Source organism: Amblyomma mixtum, chromosome 3 (genome assembly GCF_055824585.1).
Source record: "Amblyomma mixtum isolate Tamu chromosome 3, ASM5582458v1, whole genome shotgun sequence".
NCBI lineage: Eukaryota > Metazoa > Arthropoda > Arachnida > Ixodida > Ixodidae > Amblyomma > Amblyomma mixtum.
Window position 1 is genome coordinate 179895853 of NC_143014.1, and position 14023 is coordinate 179909875.

The 14023-nt window shown below is 47.9% G+C and overlaps 1 protein-coding gene and 2 non-coding genes across 3 annotated transcripts; all 3 read left to right on the forward strand.

Moving 5' to 3' along the window:
• The first annotated feature begins 332 nt into the window (after nucleotides 1-332).
• On the forward strand, nucleotides 333-1172 carry LOC149352882 (uncharacterized). The gene has a single exon (XM_089575735.1). The coding sequence runs from the start codon at nucleotides 333-335 to the stop codon at nucleotides 1170-1172; it is 840 nt and encodes a 279-aa protein (XP_089431861.1).
• Nucleotides 1173-7639: 6467 nt separating this feature from the next.
• TRNAE-UUC (transfer RNA glutamic acid (anticodon UUC)) lies at nucleotides 7640-7711 on the forward strand. The gene has a single exon. It is a non-coding gene; the product is annotated as a tRNA-Glu (tRNA).
• A 5-nt stretch (nucleotides 7712-7716) lies between these two features.
• TRNAQ-UUG (transfer RNA glutamine (anticodon UUG)) lies at nucleotides 7717-7788 on the forward strand. Its single transcript has one exon. It is a non-coding gene; the product is annotated as a tRNA-Gln (tRNA).
• Nucleotides 7789-14023: the final 6235 nt, after the last annotated feature.

The following is a 14023-nucleotide window of genomic DNA, read 5'->3' on the forward strand; positions in this document are numbered from 1 at the left end:
GGCATGCGCTACAACGGCAGTGCGAGCAGAGGAAGAGAAGGAGGAGGCAGCCGCTCTCGCGTGCCACGGGCAGTAGCGCCCCGTAGGCTACAACAACAACAACAACAACCTAGGTCACCCCGCGGGCCGACGGTTGTCCTGGGCTTCGCCGGTCGAGGCCGGTTCCCAAGCCCCTTGCCCCGACGGAGGAAGGCACCTGCGGTGGAGTCGCTTCCCGTGCCTCGCGAAGCTGAGTCCAGCCCCTGGATTGCCTGCGCCTTCGACGGCGGCCGCCGCTATCATCGCTCCAGGTGGAACCCCAAGTTGCCCACGGAGGCTGGCCTGAACGGATCATGGAGAGCGACGGTTCCAGGCGTACTAGGAAAGCTCCAAAGCGAAAGTTGACCCCCAAGGAAAACGACCCCGACGAGTCCAAGGTGAGAGGGACCCAGAAAAAGGAAAACCCCGAGGATCCGAAGCCCAGGAGAACCCGCAAGAAGACAACGGCGGCCGCGGGCGCGGTTGACTTGTCGCCTGCAAAACCTAGCACAAGCCGCCGCAGGGCTCAACTCCTTTCGCCGAAGGAAGCCGTGGCACTCAAGGATGTCGTACCGAAAGCCGCTGCTAGCACATCAGGGAAATCAGCATTGCAGGAGACGTCTGCCATCGCCAAGAATCAGTCTGTGAAAAAGGCGGCTGGTGTGCCAGGAAGCGAGGCCACTGCGCCCTCAACAGATAAAGTGAAGATGAAGATCCTCCGCCGGAGGGGCCGTTCTCCTGGCAAGGCAACGGAGCCGCCATCAGACAGCACCGACGGGGGTGCACGTACGCGCGGTACCCGCCGGCGACCGGGAAGCAAATCTCGCAGTGTCAGAGGTGAGAAGCGGCACCGAAGCACGCGTCACCATTCTCGAAGCAGCGGTGGCGGACGGCGTCGCGTCCGATCCCGTCGCCGGTCTAGGTCCAGCTCGTCTGGCCGCAGCGCCTCAGGCAATCGAGCGCCCAGGAAGCGCCGCCATTCGCGCTCACTGTCTTCAAAGCGCAGCGCCGGTCGTAAGCGCAGAGGCAGACGTCACAACCGTTCTACGAGCGTGTCGTCGGACAGCGGAGCTGCGAAGAGAAGCCAAAAGGAAATACGACGTTCGGGGTCTCCCGCAGGCGCCCGGGGGAAGCATGGGGCCAGCAAAGACTAGACGATGGTGTCAGTGATTCTAGATGCGACGTGGAAACCAATTTAGACAAGTACAGGTTACTTCCAGAACCGAGGAAGGACCCGTGGATTCCTTGTGTTAAAAAATCGCTGAATTTTTTTGAAATCAGGAACTTGACCAAGGATGCACGCTGCCTGTGAAAAAAAAAACAAAAAAAAAACGTCTGCATCTCAGCGGTGTCGAAACGAAACCAAAATTTGATAGTGATAATCCTGAGATGATATTAAATTGGGTTCATTTGCTGCGGCACTAGATTATTTTCTTCCTATTTGTTTTTGATTGCTGGCTTGGAAATTTTGAGAATTCCATTGTCGAAATAGACGGCAAAACGCCGATTTCACTCGCATTTGTTTGCAGACTGAAATTTTTTCAGTGGAGGATCCAAAGGGGGAGAGAGATCGATTGGGCAATCAGCCTCCGTAAACCTGCTGCCAAGGTGCTCCGTTTCTGCAGACAGGTGTGTGGACGTCTGCACTCCCTGGTAAAGTCCCGTCTAAAGCTCAACTGGGCACAACTCGACAATTATCTCTGGTCACTCGCACTCTGAGGCGTTAAGGACTGTGTAGCCTGTTTCTGTTCACGTGACGCCAGCTTTCGCTGGTTTCCGTGCAGTGTAATGTCATCTTCCCTAACGAATGCCTGTGCGTTCTCCATTTCCCGAAGAGAGTCGCACAATGTAAATGAAATGAAATGCGTCTTGCACTAAGGGATATACTTAGAGGCGCAAAAACAACTACTTGTCCTAGGCGTGTCAGAGGCCATTGAAGTAATGGTGAAGTAATGGTGGAAAACAGGGGAAACTTGACGATGAAGATGCCACACGCATTAATTGTTAGAAAAGAAGAAAAAAGATGCCACTACACAAAAATTAAGCGCAACAGAGCTGATGTTGAGGCTAGTCGGTGCGCATTCATAATGGTGCAGAACAGCGCATACTGAACAAGAGACAAAGGAAGAAATGGAAGACCACATGCACTCTTAGAAAAAAAAAAACAGAAAGACAATGTAAAAGCTTTTAACGCGATAGAGATTGAAGGTCCCGTTCGGTGGAAAACGTGTTAAGTAGAAAAGCAGTTTCCTGAAAAGACGGAAGGTGGTCAAGCGGTATCGAACCACTGTCGTCTAGGCCAGGCGCTGGGCATGCTACATCCACACTGCTGAGCAATACACGTTCAGCGCGATAACTGAAGTCCTTTATGAACACATCACACTGCACACAAAGCGAATCACAATAAGGAACACCAAGTTAATTTCACTTTTGTTCATTGTGCACTTAGTTGAGTGCATACTTATTTGCGTGCACACTTATTTGCGAGCTCACTTATTAGCGTGCACACTTATTTGCGTGCACTTGATTGCGTGCACTTAATTGCGTGCACATTTATTTAAGTGCACACTTATTTGAATGCACACTCAGTTCAGTGCACACTAAGTTCAGTGCACCACTCATCTCTGTCCCCGCAGGCGACAGGTATCTGTGCCGCGATAACGCGTGTTGCAACGCCGTGGCAGTTGAGAATTCGGCTCCCATCTTAACTCAAAAAAGACGAGTGCGGTACCGAGATCTGATGACATCAGAATTCTGCGCCCCATCCATGCAGGCGCGAAGGTGCTTGGCCTTCCCCGCACGCACTAAAATGTGCCCTTGCAAGGAACCTTTCCCGCAGTTTTAAGCAAAGGTGCCGGGAAGTCCTTTAGTAGGCGGGATATGCTTTCCTGCGGGAGAAACCTTCTTTTGAAGTTTTTTTCTCGTTTTAATCGAGAATGCCACGCGAACGCTCCACGAGGACTGCAGCACTAAGTCTGTGGTTCATGGTCTCTGAGAAATTTAGTTACTCTTAACCAAGGTACATACGGAAAAGTTTGTCTAAGCTAATTTTGTCTATGTAAAACCAATCAAATGCGCTTACATTTGTCATATTCGACAATTCCGCTTAATCAAGTTTGTCCCAGCGAAAGTCTGCTGTAAATTGGTAAAAATATCAACAGAGGGCCTTATTCTTCGAAAAAAAGAAGTGAGAAAATATAAATAAAAAAGGCTCCATCTTGAGAAACAGCGCAAAAGACTGGATAAAAGGAAGACTGACAACACGAACACTTTTGTCTCGTCTTTCCCGTTGTTTCTCACGATGAATTCACACGAAACTAGCCCAACTTTCTGCGCTTGTTCAAAAAAGGTGTGACACAAAAACACCATTTCTTCATTGTTATTTACTGCATGCACGCAAGAGGCACTCAGAGCATTAAATTGCGAAGAAATATGTACACAGTAATGCGGAATACCTCAGAAATTTCAAAGTGAATACTGTCCTGTTAAACAACTTGTGATGAACTATAGCAAATTACCGAGGGCGTGGACAGGCAAACCACAATGTCAAGTTAAAATACGAAATCACTTGACCCTCAGGTAATTCGGATTCTAAAGGAACTGAAAATTTGTCCGAATTAAGCAGAGTTCAGGGCAGCCTTTTGGATGCCCCGATGTTGACAGTACCAAAGGGAATAAACTGGAATAAATTGAAATAAACTGGAAGTTCGAAATAAGTGCATTACAAGATAATGAAGGAAACGAAAGTAATATGAACAGTCGGGCAAATGAGCTACAGTTGACAATAGATGATAAGGCAACTGCAGGTAGTTACTGACTATATCCAGGTACTTCGATCAACCAATTACACATTCTGATCACAAGAGAGCAATTATCAGAAGAATGAGAATGACCTGAAGTGGATTTGGCTCGTACTCTCAAGTTATGCAGTATGCATAGAGAGTTTTCGGCTGTTACTTTTTGGGAACCCAGTGGACTTTTTTCGGTGTTTATTTCAGAAGATAGTTCAATTTTTTTTTTCGAATATCATTTTCTACAGGTGAATTCCGTTTTTTTTTTTTTTTTTTTTTGCGGCGACATATCGTATTCCTGTGCAGACAAAAGTAACTTCTGAGTTTACCCTGGCCTTTTTTGTCAGAGCACGCAGTACGATGACGGCAAGGACAGACGGGAAAACCAGTTGTGGTAAGCCTCTCCCTCCCGCGCCGTCGGCCTCTCGTTGCTTTCCTCTCTCTCCCTTGCCTTACTCCAACTTCCCTCCCAAGAGTGCGGCAAATGCCCCCCCCCCCCCCCCCCCCGCCCTCCGACAACTGTACCAACTCAAAGGAAATGAAATTCGACCGACGCGGCCGGTATCGAACCCGCGTCTTTCAAGCTGCTGACCCGAAAGACGCGGGTTCGATCCCGGACGCGGCGGTCGAATTTCGATGGCGGCAAAATTCTAGAGGCCCGTGTGCTGTGCGATGCCAGTGCACGTTAACGAACCCCAGGAGGCCGAAATTTTCGGAGCCCTTCAATACGGCGTCCCTCATAGCTTGATTCGCTCTGAGATGCTAAAACCCCCACAAAACCATAAAACAAAGGAAATAGGCACACGAGGAAACCACTCCAGCCACACACACCTATTTAATCGCATAAAAGCCCCCTCATCCAAGTGAAAGAGAAAATAAGCGAAAATTCCAGTAATTGAGGTTATTCAGCGAGCTTGCTCGGGGATGCAGGCACACTCTCAAGAGTTGTACTTTTGAAAGCGCAGAAGACTGCAGCTTACGCAAGAGTGTGGAACCTGCATGACCGTCCCTGGCTAGCGAAACCTGAGTCGTGCACGGACGAGGCGGAGCCAGTGACATCGGGTCACATGGTGCTCTGTCCACGGTCGGAATCAGCGATTTCGTCCATCTTTTGGCGTGTGCTTCGCATAGCACATGGGCGCTTTTGCATTTCGTCTCCACCAAAATCCGGCCATCGCAACCAGGATTCGATCCCGCTACCCTGGAATCAGCAGCTGAATGTCAGTCACTATGCTGCCATGGCAGGCCTTTCTCTCAAATTATGAACAGCTGCTTATCGGTATCCACGAAAAGAGAAGTGTATAATTAATGAATACCGCCAGTATTCACATATGGTGTCCAAATTCAGAGGACTACAAAACCACTTGAAATAAGGTTAAGAACAGCACTATGAACCATGACTAGGTTAATGGTAGGTACAGCATTAACAGATAAAGGCACAAAAGCATAGTTTAGAGAACAAAAACGCATTGAGGATATTCTCGCTGAAATTAAGAAGCCAAAACGTACAGGTGCTCACAAGTTTTCGGAACGGCGAAATCACGAAAACCCTTAATTTCCTCGCAGCCTAAAGGCACAGCCAGACATTGTGAGGTACGCTGGGCATGTCAAGCAGAGAAATGCAAGGCGTTCCCTACAGTTTATGGCTGCATAAACTGAAGGGAACAAGCTGCTCGCTTGTCCTTGGTTTTACATAAGTTTGTACGTCCTGCAATGCCGATCTCGAGTCGCAGAATAAAGTCCATTGGTGCGCTGACTGGTGACCAATATAACGGACGGGCTCTCGTATGGCTGCCAATTTGGTTGCCGTATAGATGACGTTTTATGCATCAGCCTGAAACGGTGACAAAAGGCATTTCCTGGCACTATCACCGCTGCAGCTGCAGAGGGGGTCGTCACGGATCCGTCCACAAAAACATTCTGGGAGTCATCATACATAGATGCAATGTATGAAAGCGCAGCTGTTTCAGACCGACTGTTGGGATGTGCGTCTTCGTTATCCCTGGAATGGTTGTACGTATATATGGTTCCGGTAGTGCCCAAAGTGGCACCTCCGCAATCTGGTGTGGCATATAGTTCGAAGGCACCGCATTGCACCACATCCAGAGGGCTTTGGAAAGGGCTGAATCTGGACGCACAGCGCTAGTATTTGTCAGGGAGTGATGACGATGCCTGGTCAGATGTCGCAAATTCACACGAATAGGCTCCTGTTGAAAATAAATTCGTGCTGGGCAGGCGCGGGCCTCGTAAAATGTGCCCCATGTAGAAGTTTTGCGTGGCAAACCCAAGTATACTCTTAAAGCACGAGACTACGCGCTTTCTAGCGCACGCAGACCTGATAGTCTGACCCCCAGGAGAACGGGTGCACTGTATCTGAGAAGACCGACTACCAGCGCCTGGTACACGTGAAGTATAAGATCGCTCAGTGGGACCCCAAGATTTCCCTGCCGTGCACCGCACAATACTTGCAAAGCTGTCAAGCTTTTTTCTTGAGCAAAGAAACGTGCTTTGTCCAGGATAGGTCGCAGTCTATCTTAACACCTAATAATTTGTGGTGTGTTATGTACGCAACAATTTGTCCGCCGATTGTGACCGGATACAGCCATTAACTTGCGTATGAAAGCCAAGATTACGCTTTTAGTTGGTGAATGTTCAAGCCCCTCATGGCGCAAGTACGCAGACGTAATGGAAACTGAACGCTGCAACCTTGCTTGCACTTGGGGCCGCGTGACACTTGGGGTGCGTTTCCATACCTCCGAGTAGACGCTATAGCCGGACAGCCGCCATCTTGGGACGCGTTCCATTTCTCAGGAAGCCGTCCAAGGTGACTGCTTCGCCGAAGTCAACACCGGTGCAGGCTAACTTCCTGTCTGAAGATGGCGGAGCTGATGTACTCGGATGAGCGAGTCGTGCTCTTCGCGGGTGTCGGACTGTAAACGGAGTACGGATAGGCACCGTCCTTCAAATGTGGGTCATTCCGTTGAGTTAATTTGTACGCACACCAGTCACTAATTAAGCAGTCTTAGTGGACGTGCGATTCCTAACGGTGTATATTCGTGAATCACGCACTTCTTTGACTTAGCCCGGAGCCAGTCGTTCATGAAGAAGAGTCAGTCTGCCTGTTGATGGAGTTGAGATTCTCTAAATCCTCGACAGGCATGTATGAAATCGTGTAAGTGAGAGATTGCACACTTACATTGGTCTCGTTAACTGTTTTCTTGCTCACACTGGGCTGGTTAAGCCCCTTCGTGCTCACACCTGACTGGTTAGCCCACTTCGTACGTACACTGGGCCCATACTCTGTCGGGGTTTTGGAGAGCTTCCTTTTCAGGCGCCTACTCACAATCTCGATGTAGCCACCGCGGAACTCCATGTCATCCGAGTCAGAAAAACTAGATGACCCCGGGAGCTCTGAGGGGAGATCAGCACTGCATCTAGGTTGATATGTGCGGTCTGCACTGCTAACCACAGAAGGCCGCAGAGGCGGCGGGTCATCCGCCATCGCCTGGGACGGCGAGGCCGCCTTGAAGGCCACAGAAGCACAAAATATGTTGCAAAAAAAGAAGCTCGATCAAGAGAAGCTACCGTTCTCAGCGCTCTTCTTCTTCCTCCTCCCTCTGGGATACTGGGATAAGACTGCTAGCTCGATGCAACCTTGGTTCCTGCCTTTCAAATTTTGACTTCCTGTCCGATTCAAGTCTAGTTTCTTTCGTGCAAGCGGCTTGTCGGCTAGGGAATACTAAGACATGAGATTCCATTGAGTCTGGACATTAAGGGTTTTGTGCAAGCGCATAATGCCTAGAATGTCCTCTTGCTCCACCTCGTCGTGTTCCGGCGTGGTCTAGTGGCTAGGATACCTGGCTTTCACCCAGGAGGCCCGGGTTCGATTCCCGGCGTCGGAATGTGTGGTCTCATGGTGTAAGGGTTAGCACTCTGGACTTTGAATCCAGCGATCCGAGTTGGAATCTCGGTGAGACCCTTTATTTTTTAACCTACTATTTTGCTGCCAAAGTTAGCGCTTGGGTGTCCACGGCCGAGTCAAGCTGTGCAGCTTTTACTATGGGCACCCTGCCACCATGTACATTTTGGTGGTGAAATAAGCATTATTATTATTATTATTAATAATTTAGTTTAGTTTAGTTTTTGTGGGGTTTAACGTCCCAAAGCGACTGAGGCTATGAGAGACGCAGTAGTGAAGGGCTCCGGAAATTTCGACCACCTGGGGTTCTTTAACGTGCACTGACATCGCACAGTACACGGGCCTCTAGAATTTCTCCTCCAAAGAAATTCCAGCCGCCGCGGCCGGGATATTATTATTATTATTATTATTATTATTATTATTATTATTATTATTATTATTATTATTATTATTATTATTATTATTAAGAAAAGGCGGAATTCTAACTGGTTAAACTCCGAAATTATGCTGGCAATCGCAAATCGATATTGGCTTTGGAAACGCTCTAAACGTATTGCTAAAAACAATCATCTTCGTTCTGAATACAGAACCGCCAGGAAGAAGGTTGCGGCACTTATTCGATCCGCACGACGGCTATACTTTCAGCAGCAGTTCCAACGATCCTATAAAAATCCTGCAAAAATGTGGTCTCTGATTAAACAGCTTCGGGGAAATGATGGGAACCTGTCTTGTTCGGACGTTTGGGTAGACGAACCTGTGTCGAAAGGTGACGATTTCAATAAGTATTTCACGCTAGCGGCCGAAATGGCAGCAGCACGGCAAGGCTTTAAATGCACACTAAAAAATTCTTTATCAGCTTCCGCATATCATCCAAGGCTATCAAAGGACGATCTTGCCAGGCTGGTGTTTAGCTTCCGACGAAACAAGCCCGCCGGAATAGATGGTATATCGGCTGCACTGGTAAAGCGGAATTTTCACGTACTTTCGGACATACTGCTCTTCTTGATTAACAGGTTTCTGGAAAACGCCGTAATACCTGAAGATTTGAAAACTGCTATCGTAAGGCCGCTGTTCAAGGGAGGACAAAAGAACGCTATCGAGAACTACAGACCGATTTCTATCCTGCCAATTTTATCACAGATACTAGAAAAATTCCTTTTTGGTTTTGGTTTTGGGGGGTTTAACGTCCCAAAGCGACTAAGGCTATGAGAGACGCCGTAGTGAAGGGCTCCGGAAATTTCGACCACCTGGGGTTCTTTAACGTGCACTGACATCGCACAGTACACGGGCCTCTAGAATTTCTCCTCCAAAGAAATTCTAGCCTCCGCGGCCGGGATCGAACCCGCGTATTTTGGGTCAGCAGCCGAGCACCATAGCCAGTGATCCACCGCGGCGGCAAAAATTCCTTTTTGAATGTATGGCTTCCTTCTTAGACAAATTCGATGTCATTTCAAACCGTCAATATGGGTTCATTAAGGGAAGATGTACTACTTTATTGCTTGGGGAATTTGCTGATGAGTTGTACGCTGCTTTCGATGAAAACACATTTAGCTGTGCTCTTTTTCTAGACGTTAAGAAAGCCTTTGATACGGTTAATCACGCTATTTTATTAGAAAAACTGTTCCTTCTGGGCTTTCAAGGTCCTTTCTATGCTATTCTAAAGAATTTCTTATGCGGACGTTCACAAGTGGTCAGAATTAACAGCCAAAAGGAGCACAGTGCAAAGCTCCCTGTAAAAGCGGGTGTACCGCAGGGATCCATTCTATCTCCATTGCTCTTTAATATATTTACAAATGATCTGAGCTCAATAATATCCAAGTGCTTTATTTTTCAGTACGCGAACGACACAGTTCTGCTCACGAAGCATATAACCTACGCGACGGCAGAGAATGTGTTGCAGGAAAACATTAATTATATCATGAAATGGTTTTCCGAGAATGGAATCTCGGCGAACATAAACAAAAACCAAAATGATATGTTTCAGAAATCATTTAAAGACACTACTTATAAATAGACAGGTATTCCTGCATGATCATGATTCCCTCCCCTGTTGTTGCAAGCCAATAGAATATGTAAACTCGATCAAATATCTCTGTGTTGTTTTTGACAGCAGCTTATCTTGGCATGACCACTTGGCGTAAAACAAAAAAAAATAGTGGAAAACACAGGTTAACAGCATGAGTATTGAGAAATTCAACTCTAAACCCAGAGTATACGCCAAAATAAAAAGAAATGAATTAGCCAATATTTCAACTTCACTCTAACCGAAGAATACAAAGATCAACAGAGGGCTTTCAGGTGCATCTTTAGGTCACGCATAGAAGTTACAGCAAAAATTTCATCCGGTAACTCATTAAAGATTTCAGGTACATAAGCACAGCGCCTTGCTTTCCCGTATCTTGTTACACTCTGTGGTACATAATAACGAAATGTTTTCCTTAATTTCCATTTAGGAGTATTAATAATTAAAAAGTCTGAATTCCAAAAATGCCGGTGAACAACTGTCTGCACAAGAAGAGAATGAAATGACGAAAGTAATATGAACAGTCGGGCAAATCAGCTACAGTTGACTATAGATGATAAGGCAACTGCAGGTAGTTACTGACTATATCCAGGTACTTCGATCAACCAATTACACATTCTGATCACAAGAGAGCAATTATCAGAAGAATGAGAATGACCTGAAGTGGATTTGGCTCTTACTCTCAAGTTATGCAGTATGCATAGAGAGTTTTCGGCTGTTACTTTTTGGGAACCCAGTGGACTTTTTTCGGTGTTTATTTCAGAAGATAGTTCATTTTTTTTTTCGAATATCATTTTCTACAGGTGAATTCCGTTTTTTTTTTTTTTTTTTGCGGCGACATATCGTATTCCTGTGCAGACAAAAGTAACTTCTGAGTTTACCCTGGCCTTTTTTGTCAGAGCACGCAGTACGATGACGGCAAGGACAGACGGGAAAACCGGTTGTGGTAAGCCTCTCCCTCCCGCGCCGTCGGCCTCTCCTTGCTTTCCTCTCTCTCCCTTGCCTTACTCCAACTTCCCTCCCAAGAGTGCGGCAAATGCCGCCCCCCCCCCCCCTCCCACAACTGTACCAACTCAAAGGAAATGAAATTCGGCCGACGCGGCCGGTATCGAACCCGCGTCTTTCAAGCTGCTGATCCGAAAGACGCGGGTTCGATCCCAGACGCGGCGGTCGAATTTCGATGGCGGCAAAATTCTAGAGGCCCGTGTGCTGTGCGATGCCAGTGCACGTTAACGAACCCCAGGAGGCCGAAATTTTCGGAGCCCTTCAATACGGCGTCCCTCATAGCTTGATTCGCTCTGAGATGCTAAAACCCCCACAAAACCATAAAACAAAGGAAATAGGCACACGAGGAAACCACTCCAGCCACACACACCTATTTAATCGCATAAAAGCCCCCTCATCCAAGTGAAAGAGAAAATAAGCGAAAATTCCAGTAATTGAGGTTATTCAGGGAGCTTGCTCGGGGATGCAGGCACACTCTCAAGAGTTGTACTTTTGAAAGCGCAGAAGACTGCAGCTTACGCAAGAGTGTGGAACCTGCATGACCGTCCCTGGCTAGCGAAACCTGAGTCGTGCACGGACGAGGCGGAGCCAGTGACATCGGGTCACATGGTGCTCTGTCCACGGTCGGAATCAGCGATTTCGTCCATCTTTTGGCGTGTGCTTCGCATAGCACATGGGCGCTTTTGCATTTCGTCTCCACCAAAATCCGGCCATCGCAACCAGGATTCGATCCCGCTACCCTGGAATCAGCAGCTGAATGTCAGTCACTATGCTGCCATGGCAGGCCTTTCTCTCAAATTATGAACGGCTGCTTATCGGTATCCACGAAAAGAGAAGTGTATAATTAATGAATACCGCCAGTATTCACATATGGTGTCCAAATTCAGAGGACTACAAAACCACTTGAAATAAGGTTAAGAACAGCACTATGAACCATGACTAGGTTAATGGTAGGTACAGCATTAACAGATAAAGGCACAAAAGCATAGTTTAGAGAACAAAAACGCATTGAGGATATTCTCGCTGAAATTAAGAAGCCAAAACGTACAGGTGCTCACAAGTTTTCGGAACGGCGAAATCACGAAAACCCTTAATTTCCTCGCAGCCTAAAGGCACAGCCAGACATTGTGAGGTACGCTGGGCATGTCAAGCAGAGAAATGCAAGGCGTTCCCTACAGTTTATGGCTGCATAAACTGAAGGGAACAAGCTGCTCGCTTGTCCTTGGTTTTACATAAGTTTGTACGTCCTGCAATGCCGATCTCGAGTCGCAGAATAAAGTCCATTGGTGCGCTGACTGGTGACCAATATAACGGACGGGCTCTCGTATGGCTGCCAATTTGGTTGCCGTATAGATGACGTTTTATGCATCAGCCTGAAACGGTGACAAAAGGCATTTCCTGGCACTATCACCGCTGCAGCTGCAGAGGGGGTCGTCACGGATCCGTCCACAAAAACATTCTGGGAGTCATCATACATAGATGCAATGTATGAAAGCGCAGCTGTTTCAGACCGACTGTTGGGATGTGCGTCTTCGTTATCCCTGGAATGGTTGTACGTATATATGGTTCCGGTAGTGCCCAAAGTGGCACCTCCGCAATCTGGTGTGGCATATAGTTCGAAGGCACCGCATTGCACCACATCCAGAGGGCTTTGGAAAGGGCTGAATCTGGACGCACAGCGCTAGTATTTGTCAGGGAGTGATGACGATGCCTGGTCAGATGTCGCAAATTCACACGAATAGGCTCCTGTTGAAAATAAATTCGTGCTGGGCAGGCGCGGGCCTCGTAAAATGTGCCCCATGTAGAAGTTTTGCGTGGCAAACCCAAGTATACTCTTAAAGCACGAGACTACGCGCTTTCTAGCGCACGCAGACCTGATAGTCTGACCCGCAGGAGAACGGGTGCACTGTATCTGAGAAGACCGACTACCAGCGCCTGGTACACGTGAAGTATAAGATCGCTCAGTGGGACCCCAAGATTTCCCTGCCGTGCACCGCACAATACTTGCAAAGCTGTCAAGCTTTTTTCTTGAGCAAAGAAACGTGCTTTGTCCAGGATAGGTCGCAGTCTATCTTAACACCTAATAATTTGTGGTGTGTTATGTACGCAACAATTTGTCCGCCGATTGTGACCGGATACAGCCATTAACTTGCGTATGAAAGCCAAGATTACGCTTTTAGTTGGTGAATGTTCAAGCCCCTCATGGCGCAAGTACGCAGACGTAATGGAAACTGAACGCTGCAACCTTGCTTGCACTTGGGGCCGCGTGACACTTGGGGTGCGTTTCCATACCTCCGAGTAGACGCTATAGGCGGACAGCCGCCATCTTGGGACGCGTTCCATTTCTCAGGAAGCCGTCCAAGGTGACTGCTTCGCCGAAGTCAACACCGGTGCAGGCTAACTTCCTGTCTAAAGATGGCGGAGCTGATGTACTCGGATGAGCGAGTCGTGCTCTTCGCGGGTGTCGGACTTTAAACGGAGTACGGATAGGCACCGTCCTTCAAATGTGGGTCATTCCGTTGAGTTAATTTGTACGCACACCAGTCACTAATTAAGCAGTCTTAGTGGACGTGCGATTCCTAACGGTGTATATTCGTGAATCACGCACTTCTTTGACTTAGCCCGGAACCAGTCGTTCATGAAGAAGAGTCAGTCTGCCTGTTGATGGAGTTGAGATTCTCTAAATCCTCGACAGGCATGTATGAAATCGTGTAAGTGAGAGATTGCACACTTACATTGGTCTCGTTAACTGTTTTCTTGCTCACACTGGGCTGGTTAAGCCCCTTCGTGCTCACACCTGACTGGTTAGCCCACTTCGTACGTACACTGGGCCCATACTCTGTCGGGGTTTTGGAGAGCTTCCTTTTCAGGCGCCTACTCACAATCTCGATGTAGCCACCGCGGAACTCCATGTCATCCGAGTCAGAAAAACTAGATGACCCCGGGAGCTCTGAGGGGAGATCAGCACTGCATCTAGGTTGATATGTGCGGTCTGCACTGCTAACCACAGAAGGCCGCAGAGGCGGCGGGTCATCCGCCATCGCCTGGGACGGCGAGGCCGCCTTGAAGGCCACAGAAGCACAAAATATGTTGCAAAAAAAGAAGCTCGATCAAGAGAAGCTACCGTTCTCAGCGCTCTTCTTCTTCCTCCTCCCTCTGGGATACTGGGATAAGACTGCTAGCTCGATGCAACCTTGGTTCCTGCCTTTCAAATTTTGACTTCCTGTCCGATTCAAGTCTAGTTTCTTTCGTGCAAGCGGCTTGTCG